This window comes from Callorhinus ursinus, unplaced genomic scaffold (assembly GCF_003265705.2).
Source record: "Callorhinus ursinus isolate GAN/ISIS: 27379988/994484 unplaced genomic scaffold, GSC_fseal_2.0 scaffold10, whole genome shotgun sequence".
NCBI classification, from domain to species: domain Eukaryota; kingdom Metazoa; phylum Chordata; class Mammalia; order Carnivora; family Otariidae; genus Callorhinus; species Callorhinus ursinus.
The window spans coordinates 36,384,547-36,408,508 of NW_027397072.1; the positions used below are offsets into that span (position 1 = coordinate 36,384,547).

At 43.1% G+C, this 23,962-nt stretch overlaps 1 protein-coding gene across 8 annotated transcripts in view; it reads left to right on the top strand.

Moving 5' to 3' along the window:
- The window catches only part of ACOXL (acyl-CoA oxidase like), a 356,238-nt gene that overhangs the window by 44,051 nt on the left and 288,225 nt on the right, over nt 1-23,962 (top strand). For 4 of the 8 annotated variants that reach the window (XM_025868175.2, XM_025868174.2, XM_025868176.2 and 1 more), the window contains exons 3-7: nt 8,744-8,827; nt 18,635-18,721; nt 19,045-19,143; nt 22,892-23,006; nt 23,589-23,675. In XM_025868175.2, coding sequence (XP_025723960.1) covers nt 8,744-8,827; nt 18,635-18,721; nt 19,045-19,143; nt 22,892-23,006; nt 23,589-23,675 — 472 coding nt within the window. Of the gene's footprint in view, nt 1-8,442; nt 8,579-8,622; nt 8,644-8,743; nt 8,828-18,634; nt 18,722-19,044; nt 19,144-22,891; nt 23,007-23,588; nt 23,676-23,962 lie in introns of those variants that run through there. The other 4 variants (XM_073897388.1, XM_073897389.1, XM_073897390.1 and 1 more) reach the window with 4 other exon arrangements.

Genomic DNA, 23,962 nt, shown 5'->3' on the forward strand with positions numbered 1-23,962 from the left:
ATTTGAAAAACTGTTTAGTGGTTCCTTACAATATTAAACACAAACCTACCCTTTAACCCAGCAATTGCACCCCTGGGAATTTACAAAAGAGAAATGGAAACATATGTCACAAAAAAACTTACATGAATGTGTATATCAGCTTTACTCATAATAACCCCAGGCTGGAAAGAACACAAATGCTCATCAGTAAGAGATTGGACAAACTGTGGAATATTCATAGATGGAAAACCACTGAGTCATGAGAAAGAACTACTGACACACAAATCAACAGGGATGCCTTATTTACACAAAAGAAGGCAGACACAAAAAGGTACATTCTGTGTGATTCATTTTACGTAAATTAAAGAACAGGCAAAGTTAATGGATGATGATAATATGGGAACAGTGGTTGCCTGTAGGGGTGGGGACTCTGAAAAGCGGCTTGAGGGCACTTTCTGGAGGAGATGGGAACATTCTATAATCTTAATTGGTGTGATGGTTACACAGGTAGATAACTGATCAGAACTCATGTGCTTAAGCTCTGTGCATTTCACTATATGTTTTACCTTAACAATAATAAAAAAGATCATAGTGTCTGATGTTTTGGGCAGAGTAGAGGCAGGGAGGCCAGCTGGGAGGCTGTTACGATAGTCCAGGCACAAGGTGGTGGTGGGAGATGTATGAAGTGGCTTGACTTGGGATCTCTTTTCAAGGGAGGGTCAAGGACTGGTTAGCGTAGTAGGCAAGAGTCTCATTCAGGCTGGCCCCAGATGACTGGCCCCTGAAACCAATTTATTTATTTTATTTATATATTTTACTCTGTCCCTTCTTTTTCTAAAACATTTCAAGGTTAATTATAACAAAGGACATGTATTCAATTAAGACTGAGAAAACATAACCAAAATAGAAAATTGAAACCAGGAGGTAGAAGCAGGAAATATGCCAGTTTGGGAACTGATAATAGAAAACTAAGAGCAGGAAACTCTTTCCGTCCAGTACCCTTGGCTGGGGCTGCAGATGGGTTGCGAAGGAGGTGGTGGGGGTCTGGGTTATTTTTTTTTTTTTTTTAAAGATTTTATTTATTTATTTGACAGAGACACACAGCGGGAGAAGGAACACAAGCAGGGGGAGTGGGAGAGGGAGAAGCAGGCTTCCCGTGGAGCAGGGAGCCCGATGCGGGGCTCGATCCCAGGACCCTGGGATCATGACCTGAGCCGAAGGCAGACACTTAATGACTGAGCCACCCAGGTGCCCCGGTGGGGGTCTTTTAATATCAGAGAAAAGATGGCTCAAGCTGTGCTGAGTCAAGATGATTTTAGTTGAAGAAGAATATATGACTTGTGGAGACTCTCTGGGCTTATAAAACCAAAACGCACATTTTTGTAGAACTTGATTTATCACAGAATATTGCATCACAAAGGTCTGATACATGGAGTGCTCTCTAAAGAAATGGGGGGTATTTAGGGAAAACTACCTTTCTTCTGTTTGAGACAATCTATTATGCAGAAATGTAAATAGCTTGGGGTGTAATTTAGGATAAAATATAAGCCTAAGCATATTCTCCATGCGTTTATGGAATCATCATTTAAAATTAATACAAACTAATATTCTGACATGGGAATTGAGTTTGGTTTGAATATATCAAGTCTAAATGAAGGCAGCTATTGATATGTAGAAATACTGCAAAAATGTATGTCAAAAAACACATGTTGATTATTTATTGATCATTATCAGTACAGACAATTTATTATGTTGTCAGTTGAATGAGAGGGGAAACTTGTCAATATTAGACATTCTTTAATTAAGAACATTTAATGAATCAAAAATGAAAGAATTGAAAAAAAGAGAATTTGTGTGGAGAAGATACTAAAAATATATGCCGGTAAGGCAGTCAGTCAAATTAAGCCTAGTCATAGTTCTGGAAATTTTGCTTGACTTCTTTTTTTAAAAATTTTTTTATTGTTATGTTAATCACCATACATTACGTCATTAGTTCTTGATGTAGTGTTCCATGATTCATTGTTTGTGCATAACACCCAGCGCTCCACGCAGAACGTGCCCTCCTTAATACCCATCACCAGGCTAACCCATCCCCCCACCCCCCTTCCCTCTAGAACCCTCAGTTTGTTTTTCAGAGTCCATCATCTCTCATGGTTCGTCTCCCCCTCCGATTTCCCCCCCTTCATTCTTCCCCTCCTGCTATCTTCTTTTTTTTTCTTAACATATATTGCATTATTTGTTTCGGAAGTACAGATCTGTGATTCAACAGTCTTGCACAATTCACAGTGCTCACCATGGCACATGCCCTCCCCAATGTCTATCACCCAGCCACCCCCTCCCTCCCACCACCCACCACTCCAGTAACCCTCAGTTTGTTTCCTGAGATTAAGAATTTCTCATATCAGTGAGGTCATATGATACAATGTCTTTCTCTGATTGACTTATTTCACTCAGCATAACACCCTCCAGTTCCATCCATGTCGTTGCAAATGGCAAGATCTCATTCCTTTTGATGGCTGCATAATATTCCATTGTGTATATATACCACCTCTTCTTTATCCATTTATCTGTCGATGCACATCTTGGCTCTTTCCACAGTTTGGCTATTGTGGACATTGCTGCTATAAACATTGGGGTGCACATACCCCTTCGGATCCCTACATTTGTATCTTTGTGGTAAATACCCAGTAGTGCAATTGCTGGATCGTAGGGTAGCTCTATTTTCAACTGTTTGAGGAACGTCCATACTGTTTTCCAGAGTGGCTGCACCAGCTTGCATTTCCACCAACAGTGTAGGAGGGTTCCCCTTTCTCCACATCCCCGCCAACATCTGTCCTTTCCTGACTTGTTAATTTTAGCCATTCTGACTGGTGTGAGGTGGTATCTCATGGAGGTTTTGATTTGGATTTCCCGGATGCCGAGCGATGTTGAGCACTTTTTCATGTGTCTGTTGGCCATTTGGATGTCTTCTTTGGAAAAATGTCTGTTCATGTCTTCTGCCCATTTCTTGATTGGATTATTTGTTCTTTGGCTGTTGAGTTTGATAAGTTCTTTATAGATTTTGGATACTAGCCCTTTATCTGATATGTCATTTGCAAATATTTTCTCCCATTCTGTCGGTTGTCTTTTGGTTTTGTGGACTGTTTCTTTTGCTGTGCAAAAGCTTTTTATCTTGATGAAATCCCAATAGTTCATTTTTGCCCTTGCTTCCCTTGCCTTTGGCGATGTTTCTAGGAAGAAGTTGCTGCGGCTGAGGTCGAAGAGGTTGCTACCTGTGTTCTCCTTTGGGGATTTTGATGGACTCCTGTCTCACGTTTAGGTCTTTCAACCATTTGGAGTCTATTTTTGTGTGTGGTGTAAGGAAATGGTCCAGTTTCATTCTTCTGCATGTGGCTGTCCAATTTTCCCAACACCATTTGTTGAAGAGACTGTCTTTTTTCCATTGGACATTCTTTCCTGCTTTGTCAAAGATGAGTTGACCATAGAGTTGAGGGTCCATTTCTGGGCTCTCGATTCTGTTCCATTGATGTATGTGTCTGTTTTTGTGCCAGTACCATACTGTCTTGATGATGACAGCTTTGTAATAGAGCTGGAAGTCTGGAATTGTGATGCCGCCAGCTTTGCTTTTCTTTTTCAAGATTCCTCTGGCTATTCGGGGTCTCTTCTGGTTCCATACAAATTTTAGGATATTTGTTCCATTTCTTTGAAAAAAGTGGATGGTATTTTGATGGGGATTGCATTGAATGTGTAGATTGCTCTAGGTAGCATTGACATCTTCACAATGTTTGTTCTTCCAATCCATGAGCATGGAACGTTTTTCCATTTCTTTGTGTCTTCTTCAACTTCTTTCCTGAGTATTTTATAGTTTTCTGAGTACAGATCCTTTGCCTCTTTGGTTAAATTTATTCCTAGGTATCTTATGGTTTTGGGTGCAATTGTAAATGGGATCGACTCCTTTATTTCTCTCTCTTCTGTCTTGTTGTTGGTGTATAGGAATGCCACTGATTTCTGCACATTGATTTTGTATCCTGCTACTTTACTGAATTCCTGTATGAGTTCTAGCAGTTTTGGGGTGGAGTCTTTTGGGTTTTCCACATACAGTATCATATCATCTGCAAAGAGTGGGAGTTTGACTTCCTCTTTGCCGATTTGGTTGCCTTTGATTTCCTTTTGTTGTCTGATTGCTGTGGCTAGGACTTCTAATACTATGTTGAATAGCAGTGGTGATAGTGGACATCCCTGCCGTGTTCCCCACCTTAGGGGAAAAGCTCTCAGCTTTTCCCCATTGAGAATGTTATTGGCTGTAGGTTTTTCATAGATGGCTTTTATGATATTGAGGTATGTGCCCTCTATCCCTATACTCTGAAGAGTTTTGATCAAGAAAGGATGCTGTACTTTGTCAAATGCTTTTTCTGCATCTATTGAGAGGATCATATGATTCTTGTTCTTTCTTTTGTTAATGTATTTGTATCACGTTGATTGATTTGCGGATGTTGAACCAGCCTTGCAGCCCAGGGATAAATCCCACTTGGTCATGGTGAATAATCCTTTTAATGTACTGTTGGACCCTATTGGCTAGTATTTTGGTGAGAATTTTTGCATCCATGTTCATCAAGGATATTGGTCTGTAGTTCTCCTTTTTGATGGGGTCTTTGTCTGGTTTTGGGATCAAGGTAATGGTGGCCTCATAAAATGAGTTTGGAAGTTTTCCTTCCATTTCTATTTTTTGGAACAGTTTCAGGAGAATAGGTATTAATTCTCCTTTAAATGTCTGATAGAATTCCCCTGGGAAGTCATCTGGCCCTGGGCTTTTGTTTGTTGGGAGATTTTTGATGACTGCTTCAATTTCCTTAGTAGTTATAGGTCTGTTCAGGTTTTCTATTTCTTCTTGGTTCAATTTTGGTAGTTGATACATCTCTAGGAATGCACCCATTTCTTCCAGGTTATCTAATTTGCTGGCATAGAGTTGCTCATAATATGTTCTTATAATTGTTTGTATTTCTTTGGTGTTGGTTGTGATCTCTCCTCTTTCATTCATGATTTTGTTGATTTGGGTCATTTCTCTTTTCTTTTTGATCAGTCTGGCCAGGGGTTTATCAATCTTGTTAATTCTTTCAAAGAACCAGCTGCTAGTTTCGTTGATCTGTTCTACTGTTCTTTTGGTTTCTAGTTCATTGATTTCTGCTCTGATCTTTATGATTTCTCTTCTCCTGCTGGGTTTAGGCTTTATTTGCTGTTCTTTCTCCAGCTCCTTTAGGTGTAGGGTTAGGTTGTGTATTTGAGGCCTTTCTTGTTTCTTGAGAAAGGCTTGTATTGCTATATACTTTCCTCTCAGGACTGCCTTTGCTGTATCCCAAAGATTTTGAACAGTTGTGTTTTCATTTTCATTGGTTTCCATGAATTTTTTAAATTCTTCTTTAATTTCCTGGTTGACCCATTCGTTCCTTAGTAGGATGCTCTTTAGCCTCCATGTCTTTGAGTTCTTTCCAACTTTCCTCTTGTGATTGAGTTCTAGTTTCAAAGCACTGTGGTCTGAAAATATGCAGGGAATAATCCCAGTCTTTTGGTACCAGTTGAGACCTGATTTGTGACCTAGGATGTGATCGATTCTGGAGAATGTTCCATGGGCACTAGAGAAGAATGTGTATTCCGTTGCTTTGGGATGGAATGTTCTGAATATGTCTGTGAAGTCCATTTGGTCCAGTGTGTCATTTAAAGTCTTTATTCCTTGTTGATCTTTTGCTTAGATGATCTGTCCATTTCAGTCAGGGGGGTGTTAAAGTCCCCCACTATTATTGTATTGCTGTCAATGTGTTTCTTCCCTTTTGTTATTAATTGCCTTATATAATTGGCTGCTCCCATGTTCGGGGCATAGATATTTACAAATGTTAGATCTTCTTGTTGGATAGACCCTTTAAGTAGGATATAGTGTCCTTCCTCATCTCTTATTACAGTCTTTGGTTTAAAATCTAATTTGTCTGATATAAGGATTTCCACCCCAGCTTTCTTTTGGTGTCCATTAGCATGGTAAATGGTTTTCCACCCCCTCACTTTCAATCTGGGGGTGTCTTTGGGTCTAAAATGAGTCTCTTGCAGACAGCATATTGATGGGTCTTGTTTTTTAATCCAATCTGATAGCCTGTGTCTTTTGAGTGGGACATTTAGCCCATTTACATTCAGGGTAACTATTGAAAGGTATGAATTTAGTGCCATTGTATTGCCTGTAAGGTGACTGTGACTGTATATTGTCTCTGTTCCTTTCTGATCTGTGCTGCTTTTAGTCTCTCTCTTTGCTTAGAGGACCCCTTTCAATATTTCTTGGAGGGCTGGTTTCGTGTTTGCAAATTCCTTTAGTTTTTGTTTGTCCTGGAAGCTTTTTATCTCTCCTTCAATTTTCAATGAGAGCCTAGCTGGATATAGTATTCTTGGCTGCATATTTTTCTCGTTTAGTTTTTGCTTGACTTCTTAAAATAAACCAGTCCAAATGAATCCTTAAATCACCATCAGAGGATTAATGGCAAACTCATATTGGCGTTGCCCATCAGATCTAATAGCAAAGATTGCTGACTTGTGCAGAGACTGGGGAAGGAAAATAATCATCATAAATAATTCATAATGCACTAAGATGGCTAAGTTTGGGGTTGATTCTTTAGCAAATGTGATTGAATTTATTTCAAACTGGTGAGTAAAAATGACCACAGTTGGACAGCATTAATGACAAAGGCATGCTCTTGCATCAACAGTATAAATGGAGGGAATGAAATATGAAGAAAACTATGACCAGTTGGGGATTCTGAGGGATTTACTTACTCCTGATGGTTTAGGTTTGGCCACAACAGAGCAGGTGGTTTAAGGTAAGGAAAGGTTTGTTGTAATGATGTAGGATGGGGTGACTCTCAGGAAGATCACTTGGGCACTGGGATGTGTTGATGTCAGGTGTCCCCTGGGGACAAGGCTGGTGGTACTAAATAAGGGTGCACTGACAATAAAGTCTGGGCCACCTAGGGTCCTGGGACTTCTATAAGCTTCAGAGTGAGGGGTGGGGGCAAGATGTCCATATGAGGAATCTGAAGATCTTTTTTTTTTTTTTAGATTTTATTTATTTATTTGAGAGAGAGAGAATGAGAGATAGAGAGCATGAGAGGGAAGAGGGTCAGAGGGAGAAGCAGACTCCCTGCCGAGCAGGGAGCCCGATGCGGGACTCGATTCCGGGACTCCAGGACCATGACCTGAGCCGAAGGCAGTCGCTTAACCAACTGAGCCACCCAGGCACCCGAGGAATCTGAAGATCTTGTTTCTGGCCTTGCTTTTCCACTTACTAGGTGATCCTGTTGTACAAGTTGTCTGACCTCCTGAGTCTAGACTTTTCTATCTGGTTACTTGGGGTCTGTACTTCCTTTCTTGCTTAGCCTCTCATGGAGGGTTGTGAGGAGCCACAGGATAGAGGACACATGGGCCCTCTGAAAAAGTCTGCAAATATCCGCTACAGTTTTTTTTTTTTTAAATTATTTGCTGATAACTACCTCTCCAGTTAGGATTTTGAAGCTGGAGCCATACAATGGTTCATGCTCAAGCTGGAGTTATTTTAAGAAATAATCGATACAAGATGCATTGGGTTGGAGCCGCCATAAGAGTCATAAATCTTGACAGTCTGCTGTTTGATAAAATTAATAATGCTTGAAAGAAACATTGTAAAAACCTACAGGAGGAGAAAACCTAGTGCGTTTTGGGGAAAGAACTTAAGCCATTGTGGAAACTGAGAGTCACCCTAGGAAGGTTGGTTACCATCCTGATGCCAGTGGGGCAGTTTTCAGGCACAGGTCCATACAGGCGCACACACACACACACGTGTGCACAAACCACACATGTACACACGCACGTACACAAGGGTAACAAGTACCAGCTTTGTTGGCTGGGTCTCAGAAGAGATTGGAGAATAAGGAAGACTAACATTAATTCCAACAGTGGATAATTGCAGCCTGCGCACTCAGGGGCCCACCACCTTCTAAGGAAATGCCGCCTGCCTCTGACTTTTAAAAATGAAATAGCCTCAGGGTTTTTGCCCTGTCTCATTTCTCACTGGTGAAGAGTATACTCGCCTAGCTTTGGGATTTGTGGCTGTTGTATACAGCGACAGAGAGGAGGGCAGTGAAGGGGGACTGGGACCTCATGGTGTTTAATATATCCAAGCCCTGAGGTGGTCTACGGCTAGAAAGGAAAGTGAAGAATATTGCTTTTCCTGTGTACACAATGTTCCCAAACCTTCCGGATCCTCTGTCTTCCCACCAAGGTTGTCGCGGGGATTGGAGCCAGGCGTCCCCTGTTGGTGGGAGCATTGGTCCACCCCACGTGGAGACGCGGCAGGCCCATGTTGCTAGGCAGAACCGTCGTTGCTAGGGAGATCCCGCCGTTGCTAGGCAGAAGCATGGAGGGTGTCGGACTCGGGGAGCCGCGAGGGACAAACTCGGTTAAGGAAGCACAAGGCCCCCGGGGGAGTCTGTCAGCAGCCTGCCCTCCGTGGGGATGAAGTCGACTCTCCTCATAGGTGGTCAGAGACTGGAAGGCCACGTTAAAAACCTGGATGAAAACGTTTATTTCAGTAGGGTCGTGGGCGTATTTAAAATTCAAAAATTGCTTTTATTGCGGTGGAGTTTTATTAATAAAGTAACATACGTTTATTATGAAGATGTTAAGTTAAATTAAAATGTTAATTTAATTTTAAAATCATAAGGAAACCTTGACATTGGGTCTGTCATGTTTTCAGGCAGAGAAAACAAAGAATTTTGTCAGTCGAAGCCTGGTCATAGGAGAAGTCCTCTCCATAGCGGACATGGCCACAGGAGTAAAGGTGAGAGGCTCTGGGCACCCCGCCCTTCATTAGCTGCTACTTAGTTTTGAACGGCAAGGAGCACAAAGTAGAACCCCACAGGTATCAGTCTGTTTACTGGAATAGATGTTTGTAAAATGGTACACCTTTTTACAGGTGTACCATTTTACATCCCCTTGATTTCCTCTTTAACCATTATATTCAACCTCGTGCTTGTTTGTTCTTGGCTTTTCTTTTTGTTTAGTTGTACTGCACTGTCAAACAATTATTTTCATTTGTTTTAATTTTTAGAAAAAGTCTCATGATTTACTTTCTTCACTTAAATATGATCACTAAGATCAATCTGTATTGTGGCATGCCATGCCTTCGTACTTGTTTTTTAAATATTTTTATTTTGAAATAATAATGCTCACAGGAAGTTACAAGAGTAATACGTAGAGTCATATGAACTCTTTACCCAGTTTCCCTCTGTAGTGACATCTTATACAGCTGTAATGCAATGTAAAAGTAGTAAATCACCACTGCTACAGTACTGTTCTAGTACAGTACTAGACTATAGACCTTCTTCAGATTTCACTAGCTTTTACATACACCCCAGTGTGTGTGTGTGTGTGTGTGTGTGTGTGTGTGTGTGTGTGTGCAGTTCTATGCAGTTTGGTTCTATATATGGATTCATGCTGTTTCATCACCACAAAGAAACTTACAGTGCTACCCATTTGCAGTTGTACCCAGTCCCCACCTCATTCTTGTTCTTAGGCTACCACTAATCTCTTCTCTATAGTTTCACCATTTTGAGAATGATATATGGATGGAAGTTCATTCATTTCTCATATTCCTTTGTGTGAATATGCTACAATGCTTGGAATTCTTAGCCTTCTTCATTTTTGCTGTTCATATGGGTATAAAATGGCATTGCACCATGGATTTGCTTTGTGTATCCCAGATCATCAGGAATGGTGAACAGAATAGTCCAGTGGGTGTGATGGCCATGGCTCCTCATGGTCCCCTAAGTCCCCAGTGGAGGGCCATTTGTGTAGGCCTGCATATGCTCTCCTTTCTCTCCCTGGACACCACTGTGCCTGCATCCAAACATTCAGTCCTGATGTCCCCAAAGGGGAGAAATTACTAGAACATGAAGAGAATGATCAGACAGGAAAGCCAGGTCAATCATTGGTGAGTCCAAAATGGCAGTTATTTTTGTTTTTGCCTTGTAGACATTTAAAAATGAGTAGGAATTAAAAACAAAGAAAATTGTGAGTTCATCGGTGGTGAAGGCACCCACCATTAGATCCTTTGTGGGAGACTGGCTTCCCTGTGATTTCAGCTGGGTCTCTTCCCTCCTAGTTGGGTTGGCTGTGGCTTCCAGACAGAAGAAATTCAGCTGAGATGCAGCAGATAGATTCCTCTCTCAGAAATACTAGAGTTCCCTGATCCTGATCTAGATTCATGATCCTCAGTTTGTGTTTTTTCCATATTGCTCTCTACCGTCTTCTTTTCAGCAAGCGTGTGGTGGGATATGACCATGCAGAAATCCCCGCTGGGTGTTCCAGCATTCTAGGTGGGGAACCGTCTCCTCGGCATCTTTAGGGTCTTGCACTGACCCTAATGCCTAGAATTACACAGGGAATGTTTGAATGAATAAGGGAGGAGCAGCCTGCAGTTTAAAGCAGACTTAAGACACATTTCGACCACTTGCAATGTGTGGACCTTATTTAGATTCTGGTTCAAACAAACCTTAAAGAAAAACTATGTGTCAGTGGGGGAAATATAAACATTGGATATTTGGTCATATTAAAGAATTATATTTTTAGGTGGGGTAATGGTTTTAGGGTTACATTTTTAGAAAGACTATCATTTACAGATGTATAGGACATATTTAGGGATGAAATGACAGGATGTCTGGGATAAACTTTAAGATTACCTGGGATGTAGAGTGGGAAAGTGGATTGGGGGATAAAGCAAAATGGACCATGAGCTGGTCATAGCTGAGTTCATTATACTTTTGGATTTTGGTTGAAATTTTCCAAAATAAAAAGCTTTTAAAAAAGTTTTGCTCCTGAGTATCCTAGAGGAAAATATGAATAGATTTAAAGACAGGTCTTGAGGCACCTGGTGGTTCAGTCAAGCGTCTGACTCTTGATTTTGGTTCAGGTCGTGATCTCAGGGTCATGGGATCAAGCCTGCATCAGGCTCTGGGCTCAGCGGGGAGTCTGCTGGAGATTCTCTCTCTCTCCCTCTCCCTCTTCCCCACCCCCCCATGCTCTCTCTCTCTCTCAAATAAATAAATCTTTTAAAAAAAGAAAGAAATAGGTCTTTAAAAATGCTTCCCTGATCGTGTCACTCCTCTGCTTAAAACTTCTTCTCCTTATGCTTTAGAGAAGCCCTCCTAGTTTTGATATGGCCCATGGATTCTTGTGTGGTTTGGCCCTACTCGCTTCTCCAGATACCTTCTGTCTCACTTTGTCCTCCTCCCTAGGAGACCTGACATATTGGCCTTCTTTCATTCTTCTCATCCACTTTTGGGCCACTCTTGCCATCACCCTAGAATGGAATTTTTCCCCTCCTTCACCTGCCTGACACCTGGTCATTCTTCAAGTCCCAGACCAAGTGTCCTCCCCTCAGGGAAGCCTCCCTCAAGCCTGCAGTTTAAATCCTATCTACTTGTCATCTGTCTTTGTACCTTTCAGTTGTCTGCCACAGTATGTGCCTGCTTTGATCTTTTGGATTTAGTCATGTGTCTAATTGCTGTATGTCTCTTAGCACCACTAGAGAGCAAATTTCTTGAAGACTATCATCCCCTACATTCTTGTTATATAGTGTCAATACAGGAGAATCAAATGAATATATAGAATCGAAATGGGCTTACTAGCAACGTTAAATGTAGAATTACCATGTGACTCAGGAAATCCATTCCTAGGTATATACCCCCCAAAACTGAAAACAGGGACTCAAACAGATACTTGTATGCCAATGTTCATTGCAGCATTATTCACAATAGCTAAAGGGTGGAAACAAACCAAATGTCTGTCAACAGAAGAACGGATAGACAAAATGTACATACATATGATGGAATGAACTTCTGGCACATGTTACAACATGGATGAACTTTGAAAACATGACTCTAAGTGAAATAAGCCAGACACAACAGGACAAAGATTGTATGATTCCACTTACGTGAAATTTCTTGAATAGGCAAATTCGTAGAGACAGAAAGCAGATTATGGGTTACAAGAGGCTGGAGGAGCAAAAGAATGGGGAGTGGTGGCAGGGCACAGAGTTCCTGTTTGGGGTGATGAAAAAGTTTTGGAGATAGTGGTGATGGTCGCACAACAGTGTGAATCTAATTCATACCATTGAGTTGTATACTTAATAATGGCTTAAACGCAAACTATGTTAAATGCATTGTGCCACAATAAAAAAAAAACTTTAAAAATTTAACAAAAGTTATCATGAATGCTGTTTGCTTTCCCACACATCATTCATTGCAGAGGACTTGTTTTTCTTGTGTTTGGATATCCCAGACAGTTAGAAGAATGTGTAGATGGTGCTCCGGAGTCCAGCCCGGAGGGCCGTTGTCTGTCTTTCCTTTGGGCAATGGAGGGAGATGTGGTGTGCTCAGAACAGTTCCTGTGAGCCCTGGGTTGGTCAGGGTATCCCCAGACCTCGCTGCCAGCCCATGAGCAGCTGGTAGCCTCTACCTGCTTTCCTTTTACACCTGCACATGGGCTGGCTGTCAGCCTGATGAGGGAGTGTCCGCAGCAGTTCATCTAAGTCATCTGTGCCCCACAGGCCTGGGCCCCTTTTCTCTCTCCCTCCACGTCTGTGTTATCCAAAGGCTCTGGGTGTCCCTGAGCGTTTTAGACAAACATAGTTGGACTAACACAGCCAAGTGGTGGCAGGGCCAGGGGCTGGCTCTGAGAATGACTCACAGGGAGGTTGGGGTGGGGGGTGGGGTGGGAAAGTGAGAGGTGCCAAGAAAAGACTTCCTTTACTGAGGGCTTTGAATCCCTGCTTTAGCTTGGGAGCCAGCCCCCAAGGTCTTCTACCAGACACGCTGATGTAGTCCGGAGGGACTCTAGGGCCCAAAGAAATATGACATCCTTCCTTTTCTTCTTCCCTATGACTATTCCCCTTTTCCTTTATCTGAACCACCCTACTGTCTGTCTTAGTTTGTTTGGGCTGCCATGATAAAATACTACAGTTCATGTGGCTTAAATAACAGAAATTAATTTTCTCACAGTTCTAGAGGCTGGCAAGATCAAGGTCCAGCTGATTCAGTTCCTGTAGATGGCTGCCTTCTTACTGTGTCCTCACACTGGGTTTGGGCAGAGAGAGACAGACAGAGAGAGCACTCTCTGGTATCTCTTATAAGGGCACTAATCCCATCATGAAGGTTCCACTAATGACCTCATTTAAATTTAATTAGTTCCCAAAGACCCCATATCCCATATCCTAATACCATCACACTGAGGGTTAAGGCTTCAGCACATGCATTTTGGGGGAAAGCCAATGCAGTCCACAGCACTATCCTTTCTGGGGTCACCATTGTGTCAAAAACCACTTGCAGTGCCTCAGTGTGTTCCATTTGCTCTTGGAATGAAAAGAGTCTGAATGTAGTTGAATGTTCTTTAGGGGACCCACTGTTGGACTGTGGTGTAGGAAGGGCCTGGCCTATCATAGCCATTACACTGGCAGACTTCCTGGCGTGCATGACAGACCTGCCTGGTCCATCGTGGCGGGGAGACAGTCAGAATGACGTGGGTTTACTTCCTGTCTCTAGGACTTCACAGTCAAAGTTCACGAACATTTCTTTTAATCTAAGTTCATGATGGGCGACCTTTGTTTTCTCTTCTGCTAATGCCCGTTCATGGGCTGTGTTCAGATTTAAATTGATGATGCCTATGAGGAGCTGCATGCTATGGCTGACATGTAGCAGGGCCAGGATGGTACTCCCCCAAGATGTGGCCCAGAACCCTTCCTAGCAGTCTTCTAGGTAGTGGCTCAGTCAGTGGATTGAGGTGAAATCAACCTGTGTTCCAGCTCCAGCCCACTTGCTTTCCCTGCCATGGTGGGACATGTTGGTCATCACTTGGCAGTGAAGAGGCCCCATCCTTGAACCCCCTCAACCTGCCCTGATGGCAGTTCCCAGCCCTCAGGTAGCTCTGACCATGGCCTCCAGAGGCTACTGCCAGCCATCACTGGGCATGTTGTGCTCATGACCTCATGTACCTGATGTAGCTGTCCTTCTCCTCCTCCAGAAGAGTGAGAAAGGAGAGAGGGAGCTTTCCCAAACAAACAGTGCAAGGTGGGTATAGATTTAGAGATTTTGTTAGGTGTCCTCCCCTTTGTTTTATTTCCTTGCCACTGTTTTCTTTGGTCTTTCTCAGAACAAATAGACTTCTCTGGGTCCTGTCTGCTGAGGTGGGCTGGAGGCCAGGGTGCCCACTGGGCAGTGAAGGCAGCGAGAGGACACTTGGCCCTGCTCCCTTGTGATAGGTTAGTGCCCTACTTCATTCAGTTCCTGCATCCCTGTCTTAGGGAATCGGTCCCCTCCTCCTTGCCTCCTCTTGCAAGCAACCCCTCACCCGGCCCCCACCAAGCAGTTAACGGGCTTTCATCCATCTGGAGTCTCAGGCTAAAAACTCAGGGGTCACCTAGGGTCCTCTCTTGCCTTCTCCCAAATCCAACCCATCAGCTCTCTCTCCAGAATCTACCTTGAATACCCTTACTTCTCACCAACGCAGTCTGGCCACTGCTCACTGGCTTACCTCAGTGGTTGTTTGGTGGGCACCTCCTTTCTGCTGGCTGGGCTGGGCTCCATGCTCCTCAGAGGAGGCCCCTGCTGAAAGCTTGGGTCAGGCGAGAGAGTCATTTGCTTGGAACCCTCAGGTGCTTCCCCTGCATCGGCCCCATTGGGTCAGATTATCTGCCTTTCAGAGAACGTGGCTTTGGCAACACACTGACCAGCACTTAGGGGAAAATCCTCACATTTTAAGTGACTGTGTGGATTGGGGTCACGCAGATACCACCTGTTAACTACTGCAGTTTCTGCAAACCTACAAGTTTCCTTCACCAGCCCAGTGCTCCTCCTAATGACATTTAATGAATGGAAGTTTTCAAAAATGTGGATAAAATATTCTCCCCAACACCCCTTTCTAAAGAGGAGGAAGGATTTAAAATCCAGAGAAGGAATTTATTTGTAAATAATGCATTAGCCACCAACTAGAGAGATTTAGGGATGGAAAATTCAACCTGTTTTAGTTTTAGAAAAATGCTTTTTTTAACTTGATTTCCAAGATGATTAATGGGGGGAAAAATCACTATTTGGATTGATTGCATCTTCCTGATGTTGGAATTAGTAATGTGATTTTCAGTGTCATGATGATTCCGAGGATGCTTAATGATTCTCCAAATGAAAGCACTTCATATGTCAGATGTGATTAATGAAATCCATCTGTCATGATGTCAGAGCTGTTAAAGTTGGTAAAGTGCCCTTTCAGACAGTTAGTACCAGGCCAATCACACATGTGGAGTGTGGGGACTGGTTCTTGCCCGAGGCTGGTGACAGTTCTTGGGCAGGAGCATCTGAAGATCCCATTCCTGCCATTTCCCTTCCTGCAGGGTCTTCCTTAGGGTTACTGTGTCCACTAAAGCTCATTCAACTGTAATGACCCCAGGGAGAAAGGGTATACCTATTGGCTGTTGTAACTGAAGAGTCCAGAGTGCAGCAGGTGTGGATATGTGGGACCTGGTCTCTCTCATGTCTCTGCTTTGTCTCCTTCTCCCTACTGTGACTTCATGTGTTGGTTTCATACACCAGCTCTCATGATGGCAAGAGCAGCCAGCAGCACTAGGCCTCCATACTTCCAGATTCCATTGCAATGAAAAAGAGAGAGTTTCTTTTGCCTACTAGCTCACCCATGTGTCCTGGAGGATGCTATGGTTGGACCCACCCAGAGCACAGGTCTATGCTGAAGCCATCCCCTGTGGCCAGGATATTATAGATATTATGCAGGTTGGCCAGTCCTGGTCCTAGGCTCATCCTAGAGTTGGGGGTGGAGGTCAACATCAGCCACAAACCACTTGGACTGACTGTGGGAGAGGAGGGCTCCCCAGAGGAAAGCTGGGGTTGGGTGGCCGGGCAGAGGAAGCATGCTAATCTGCAGACACAGCCAGTGTCTATACACTTGAGCTCTTCTGTCTTTGTCATCAGTCCCCTACTCCCCTCAAATGGCCCCACTCCAGCTACCCTTCCTTCTCATCTTCCTTCTCATCTTCCTCCTCATCTTCCTCCTCCTCCACTTCCTCCTTGCCAGCAATACTTTTCCAGGGTTTATAAGAGACCAAAGTACTTGGCAGTTGACCGTCACTGAATTCTCGCAGCAACCTTATGCAGTGCTATTAGGCATTAGGCAGCTTGGGTTTGGACCCCAGCCCTGCTCACCATCTCAGGGTACAGCCTTGGACACATCACTCCTCTCTCTGAACCTGTGTCCTTGTCTGTCAAGTGGGGGTGAAAAAACATGTTTTTTTCCAAGATGTTTTTCCCAGTGTGATTGTGAGAATCCCAGTGGGCTTGTGTGTATGAAGCTCAATGCTTAGAAGGGTGACTGTTCAGTAAGTGGGAGCACTCATCACGCACTGCATTTGTCAGATGTGGAAACTGAGGATTGCCATTTGTCGAAGGTTCCTCAGCCAGTGGGTAGCTGAGGGGTGCTTTGAGCCCAGGCTGTCTCATCCCTGGCTGAGTGCCTGCTCATTATGCAGCATTGTATTTTTCATCTGCTTTCCTGTTTGCTGACTGTTTCTCATGGTAGGGCTCACCTCTGCAGACTGGGCCAGTGCCTGGGATCAGTGCACAAATACTTTGTTACACATCTTCTACATACCAGGCACTAAGCTAGCCCCTGAGCAGATGCGGCAGACTGAATGTTCAGAAGTGTCATTTGCGAGAAAAACAAAACTGGAGGTATCACAATTCCAGATTTCAAGTTATATTACAAAGTTGTAGTAATTAAAACTGTATGTGTTACTGGCATAAAAATAGAGATGTACATCAATGGAATAGAACAGAAAACCCAGAAATAAACCCACAATTATATGGTCAATTAATCTTTGACAAAGGAGGAATGACTATACAATGGGAAAAAGACAGTCTCTTCAACAAATGGTTTTGGGAAAACTAGACAGCCACATGTAGAAAAATGAAACTGGACCACTTTCACCATACACAAAAATAAACTCAAAATGGATTGAAGAACATAAATGTGAGACATGAAACCATAAAAATACGAGAAGACAAAACAGGCAGTAATCTTTCTGACCTTGGCTGTGGCAACATTTTTCTAGATATGTCTCCTGAGGCAAGGCACATAAAAGCAAAAATAAATTATTTGTGACTACATCAAAACAAAATGTTTCTGCACAGTGAAAGAAACAATCAACAAAACTAGTCAACCTACTGAATGGGAAAATATATTTGTAAATGACATATTCAATAAAGGATTAATATTCAAAATATATAAAGAACTAATACAACTCAATACCCCCAAAACAAATAATTCAATTCAAAAATGGGCAGAAGGCATGAACAAACATTTCTTCAAAGAAGACACACAGATGGCCAGCAAGCACATGAAAAGGTGCTCAATATCACTCATCGTTAGGGAAATGCAAATCAAAACTACAATGAGCTATCACCTCACACCTGTCAGAATGGCTAAAATCAAAAACACAAGAAACAGGTATCGGCGAGGATGTGGAGAAAAAGGAACCCTCGTGCACTGCTGGTGGGAATGTGAACTGGTGCAGTCACTGTAAGAAATGGTATGGTTTTCTCAAAAAGTTAAAAATAGAAACTACCCTACAATCTAGTAATTGCACTACTGGGTATTTACAACCAAAATACAAAAACACTAATTCGAAGGGATACTTACACCTCTATGTTTATAGCAGCATTATCTACAATAGCCAAATTATGGAAGCAGCCCAAGTGTCCATCGACTGATGAATGGATGAAGACGATGTGGTGTATATATGCAATGGAATATTACTCAGCCATAAAAAAGAATGAAATCTTGCCATTTGCAACAACATAGATGGAGCTAAAGAGTACAATGCTAGGCAAAATAAGTCAGAGAAAGACAAATACCATATGATTTCATTCATATGTGGAATTTAAGAAACAAAACAAGTGAGAAAAGAAAAAAAAAAGAGAGAGACAAACTAAGAAACAGACTCTTAACTATAGAGAACAAACTGATGGTTACTGAGAGGTGGGTGAGGGGTTAGGGGAAATGGGCGCCTGGGCGGCTCAGTTGTTAAGTGTCTGCCTTCGGCTCAGGTCACGGTCCCAGGGTCCTGGGATCGAGCCCCTCATCGGGCTCCCTGCTCTGCGGGAGGCCTGCTTCTCCCTCTCCCACTCCCCCTGCTTGTGTTCCCTCTCTCGCTGTGTCTCTCTCTGTCAAATAAATAAAATCTTAAAAAAAAAAAAAAAGAAACGGGATGGGGATTAAAGAGTGCACTTATCATGATGAAATAAAATGAAAAAAAAAAGTAATTTGGTGGGCTGAACTGGATGAAGGAGTGATGCTTTGTGGTGTTGGGGTGGCCTGTCCAAGAGAGACAACCATGAGCTATGCCTGCAGAAAGGAACTGGAGCATTCCAGGCAATAAAGGGGAAGGGCATGCATGCTTTGCCACTTGTGGGGCTTATGTAAAGCTTGATGAGCGGAACAAATTCTCCTTGAATGGAGTTTGGCCAGGGGTTTAGTTGTCATTAAATTGTTGACTCTCACTAACAATGGTCTATATTGTCCTTGTTTTCAGTGTGGAATAATTTATTGGCTATTTGGTGGTGCCGTCAGGAACCTTGGAAGTCCAGAACATGTCACTAAGTGGCTTCAGCCACTCCAGGTATGGCAGGTACCTCAATAGATGTCTTCTTCTATGGAGAGCCTTAATTCGTACTAACTAGATGTGTACGTGTGTGCATGTTTGCAGAGAAAGAAAATAAGAGAATTAGTGTCAGTGAGAATCTTGTTCAGAATGAGAATTTCAAGACTATTTTTTAAAAGAATTGTCATGTTGTTATCACATTAGCTGTTACCAGGCTGAACTCTTAGAATTATCTCCAACTCACTGCTCCCTCCCTCACCCACATCCTTGATGATCAGAGGTCTGCAGTTAGAGCAAGCATCTGACAAGCTAATTCCCTTCTAATATTTGGTAAACTCCAGGAGCAGAAATACACTGGGATGTTTGCAATGACCGAGAGGGGCCATGGGAGCAACGTGAGAGGGATCCAGACTGAAGCCACCTTTGACCTCTCTGCACAGGTGAGGATTCTGCCCATCGTTTCGCAGTTCAGAGCGGCAGGAAACCTGTTGAGGACCAGACTCTCCTTCTTCCTGAGGTCAACCTCACATCCTCTGTGTGTGCTCTCTGGCCTGAGGCACTCAGATTTAGAACAGTTGCCCAAGCGCTTTAGTGGAGGGAGACATATGCTAAGCCTTCATGTGTCTAATGTCAGACAACACTTTCTCAGCACCTACCATGTGCGGGCACTGCTTTGCGCACTTTACCTGCTCTTGTTAATTGGACGCCTTGTGACAACTCTGTGAGAACAGTACCAGCGCCATTTTGTCATCCTTCCCACCCGCAACGAGTAAATGACTGGAAGAGATGCTTTTGTTTGTATTCCCCTTTGCACCGTGTTGCAGGAGGGCACGGTGTGCGCTGGTGTTTCCTTACCAGGAACCAAGCCCTCATTACTGGCAGGAAGCAGTGTTTTTAACCGTGACTGACAGGAAAATTCACATGGCAACCCAAACAGAATCTCACAAAACAATCTTGCTTTTACTATCATTAGTATATGTGGTGAACTTCATTAGTTTCCCTTCCATTCTCATTAATAAAAAACAGTTCGTCAAGACACTCTAAATTGATCCCTCTCCATGAATGTGTCACAGCCCGCAGGGCGAAATCACTGCTCTATAAATCTAAGGAAGTCTCTATTTCTTTAGCTCCTACTCCCTCCGAATAAAGAAACTATTTACTTCTTTCACTCTCCTTCGTAGTTCCTTGTTTGATACTGGGTTTTCCTAAGAATGACAAAGGAATACATAAATTTTGAAGTTCTTTCTAGACGTGGGTTTGGGTAAATATATGTGTGCAAGCTCGGGGCAGGAGTGTAGGTGTGGCTACTCAGTCTATTCTTCATTTTTGCTGAGTTTGTCCTTTAGAGTCTGAACTTTGGTTAGCAGGTTTTCCTGCCCCACAAGTGCTAGTTAGAGGTGATCAGGGTTTAGAATGACAGATTCAAGCGAGGGTTGTGTTGGAATATGTTCTTCCTGTCCTCCTGCCCAGGTGCTAGTTCTCTACAATAGTCAGTGATGTCCAAGGTCATACAGAGCAAGAATAAGGACTGAACTGAATGCTCACTATGTGCCAGGCTCTGTATCGAACACCTTCTGTATACTTTACCTTATTCCCTCGCAATAACCATCCCATAACATGACGGTAAGCCACTTCTGGTAATTTAGCACATGTTGCTAGACATCAGGCTAAGCACTCTACGTGTAACATTGTGTTAAATATCCTGTAGTTTTCTAGGAAGATACTATTGTCCCTAATTGTTAGGTGGAGAAACTGAGGCTCTGATAGGTTAGGAAACTGACTCTGCATCTGCAGTTAATGAGCGAGTCTGCTTCAAGTGAGACTGCCCCTAAGAGCTTAGCTTTCCTGCCAATGGTGACGTGCCAACCAAACATCTTTTGAGTGTTTGGTTGGTCAGTTTTTTCTTTCCCTAAACCACGGTAGTGAGGTCACCCTGCTCTCATTAAAGGAGAAAAAAGAAACCCCACCCAGAATTTTTATTTATTTGTTTCTTCTGACAGTTATTATTTTTTCCCCACAAAAATCATTTCCCTGGGCGGGTCCCATTTTCCCTAAACAGCACAAATGATTTAGCTACCTGGCGTGCTTCGGCAGCTGTTGCCTTCTGCAGGGGAGTTACAAAGCTGCAGTCATGATGGTGAGGAGACTCCGGTGAACGCTCTTTCTCCGGTGGGAGTGAGAGGGAGAATAAGCCCATCATAAACTCAGGCCATTGAGGATTGACATAACGGGGAATGGATTTCTCCTTCATTGCTTTCAGTGTTTCCCCCTTCATTTCCCTTTTAAAATGGGAGAGCATATCAAATGAGCCCTCTCTCCCTCAAGGACTGTTTCAATCTCTTACATGTTTTGGTTATTCATTTCGGTGGGTTGGCTGTTTTATTTTTATTTTTGGACAGTGGCTCAGGTAGTGGTAGGGATAATTAAGAGGTAACAGAGAATTTTAGTTTTACAGTTTATGCTAAATAGCAAAAATGAGGCTACAGGCTCTTTGGGCAAAGCCTTTTTTTTTTCTTTCTTTTTTTTTTTTTAGTGCTTACAGTACTGACCATTTTGTTGGCCTTCAACAACTAATTATGGTAGGAACTGACACACATGGTGTGCATTATTTAGATCACACTTTAATGCCAGCATTTTGGCTTGTGCAGACTTTCCCAAATCAAGGTTTTTGCCAGAAGTGACAAGCCTTCTTTCCCAGAGTGTCTCAGATGTTTATGGGGATGGATGGCCTCCTGTCTCTTCTCTATCCCACCAGATCTTTGCTGCCAGGTCAATGTTACTCTGCTACTTCCCTTCCTAGCCTTGAGGGGTAAGCATCCCTTTACCACACGGGGTTTTTTTTGTGTGGTGTTTTTGTTGTGGTTGTTACTGCACCCAGCCTCAAATAATTCCTTTCTTTGAGCAATCCTGGCTGGCCTGATAAGACAAGGGCAGTCTCCAGGGACTTCCCTTAAAAAGATTCAGCTTGTCCATTTATGTTTCTGAAAAGCGCTTGCACATGTTAAAAGTTTCCTTGTGCAAACACATGTCAGAGAATGTTTTCTTAGGCTTCAAGAATGTATTTCTTGGCCAGTGGGAAAGTATAGTCCATAGACTTTAAAATCTGAACTCTGAGATAATCTTTACATGATCAATCGCTTGCTGGTTTAGTTCAGTGACCTCTTCGATATTGTCAGCTCCAATTAGATGTGCAGTTCTGCTCTTTTGCCATTTCCCCTGGATTCCCTGACCTGCCCCAGGGACCCTGTATTCAGAGCTGGCAGTTACTGTGAGTACCTCCTTGACAAGAGGTTTCAGGGTAAGCCGGGTGGCGAGCTGAATCAGAAGCGAAGAAGGGAGCATTTCTATTGTGATTCTGCACTGGCTTCCCAAGAGGAGGAGAAAGAAGACCCAGGTTAAGCAGAGCCTGAAAACAAAAACCCTGCATCTTCTTCTTGACCAATGTTAATTTCAGACTGTTTGGAGCTGAAATCCTTCGTCATATGATGGAGACAAACTGGGTCGCATATTCTAAGATTCTTTCCCCTATAAGATAGAGAATTATTTACAAATGCTTCAATTTAAGGGCTTACGCATTTGGGGGGAACTTTTAATTATTCTATTCATTGATCAAGAAAATGGAGTGGCAGGATCTGAACCAATCATCCAAAGGCTCAAGTGAGGTTTTTTTTTTTTTTCCTTTTATAAAAATCACGATTGTGTGGGCTGAGATTCTAAGCAGTGGTGGGAATAGGTCATGGGCGCCTACTAATCTTGCTTGCATTTCCAGCATACAGTTTGGGCCTTCAGTTAGTTGCCATTTAAACAACAGAGCCATATCATTGAGGCAGAGATTTTCAAGGCCTGGGCAAGAGTGGAGGGCATGAGGAACCAAGTGATTTGTCCAGAAGGTGCAATGCCCAGCAGACAAGATAAAACACACAGACGTGGACTCATCCACCTAGGGGCCCCAGATCCTTAGACGTGTCATCCTTTCTTGTGTGAACCTTGCCGGTGGGGTGTTTGGGAGTGAGAGCTGAGTATATTATCCCCAGGGGCTTGGGGGTTTTGTCTTCTCTTCTGCCGTGGAATCACCTGATTGCGTCCTGCTAGAGGACGTGGATCTGTTTCACAGTAATCATTGTACTGAGCCAAGGAGTCGAGATGAGCCATAGGAAAGGAAAACTCTGTCACTCTTTTTCTGTGTAGGAGTTTGTGATCAACACACCATGTAAAAATGCTGAGAAGATGTACATTGGAAATGCGATGTATGGGAATTATGCCGCCGTCTTCGCTCAGCTCATCATAGACGGAAGATCGCAAGGTTTGTGCTGGTGCAGAGAGCTAGAATAATTCTCTTTACTCTTACTACGTTCCAGCAAGCACTTTACCTTGAAAAGTGCACTTCACAGCACTGGTTTTGTCTTGTATAAACTCAGTGCCAACTTTATTTCTTCAGTATACACAGTGACTGAATAATACGACATTTTGGCATTACAGTCGTCCCCTCCCCCCCTTACGTGCAGTTTTGCTTTCCACGGTGTCAGTTACCTGCTGTCCACTACAGTCTGGAAGCAGATGATGGTCAGAGGGTTGGTACGAGTGGCACGCTCTGTCGCAGCACCTACATCATTCCTGCTCCTCGTCTCATTACGTAGGAAGGAAAACACATGGCATATATAGGGTTCAGTACTTTCTATGGTTTCAGGCATTCACCCCGGTCTTGGAATGTATCCCCTGTGGACACGGGAGGACTACGGTATACACTATTATATGCAGTGCACAGTCCTAGAACTGACTGGATTTCAGGATCAACACAATTTGTAGACCATTCCAGGAAATGAATAAAGCTTTAACTGTAGCTTTAAAAAAGAGAGTTTAGCAACTGTCCCTCTGCCTTCCTCAGGGCCCCACTGTTTCATTGTTCCTGTCCGCGATGAAAACGGAAGCTTGTACCCGGGAGTGACAGCTATTGATATGATGTACAAGGAAGGTGAGTCCTCAGGTGACACCATTTCTACCCTCATTTGCACTTCCTGCCTGCTCCCTGCCCCATCCAAGAAGGGTCTAACCTGACTCACCAACACAGTGAAGGCAGAGATTCTTTGATTTTGAAGCCTGATGGAAGTCTTTTATGTCACAACTGTTGGGGAATATTGAAGATTGCCATTTATGAATATGCATTGGTCTTATTTTCTCCCAGCCTCTCATATTTTCCAGTTGTGAGGCAGCTTTTGCCTTCAGTAATTTCGCCTCCTCTCTTCTTCTTGGACTTGTGGG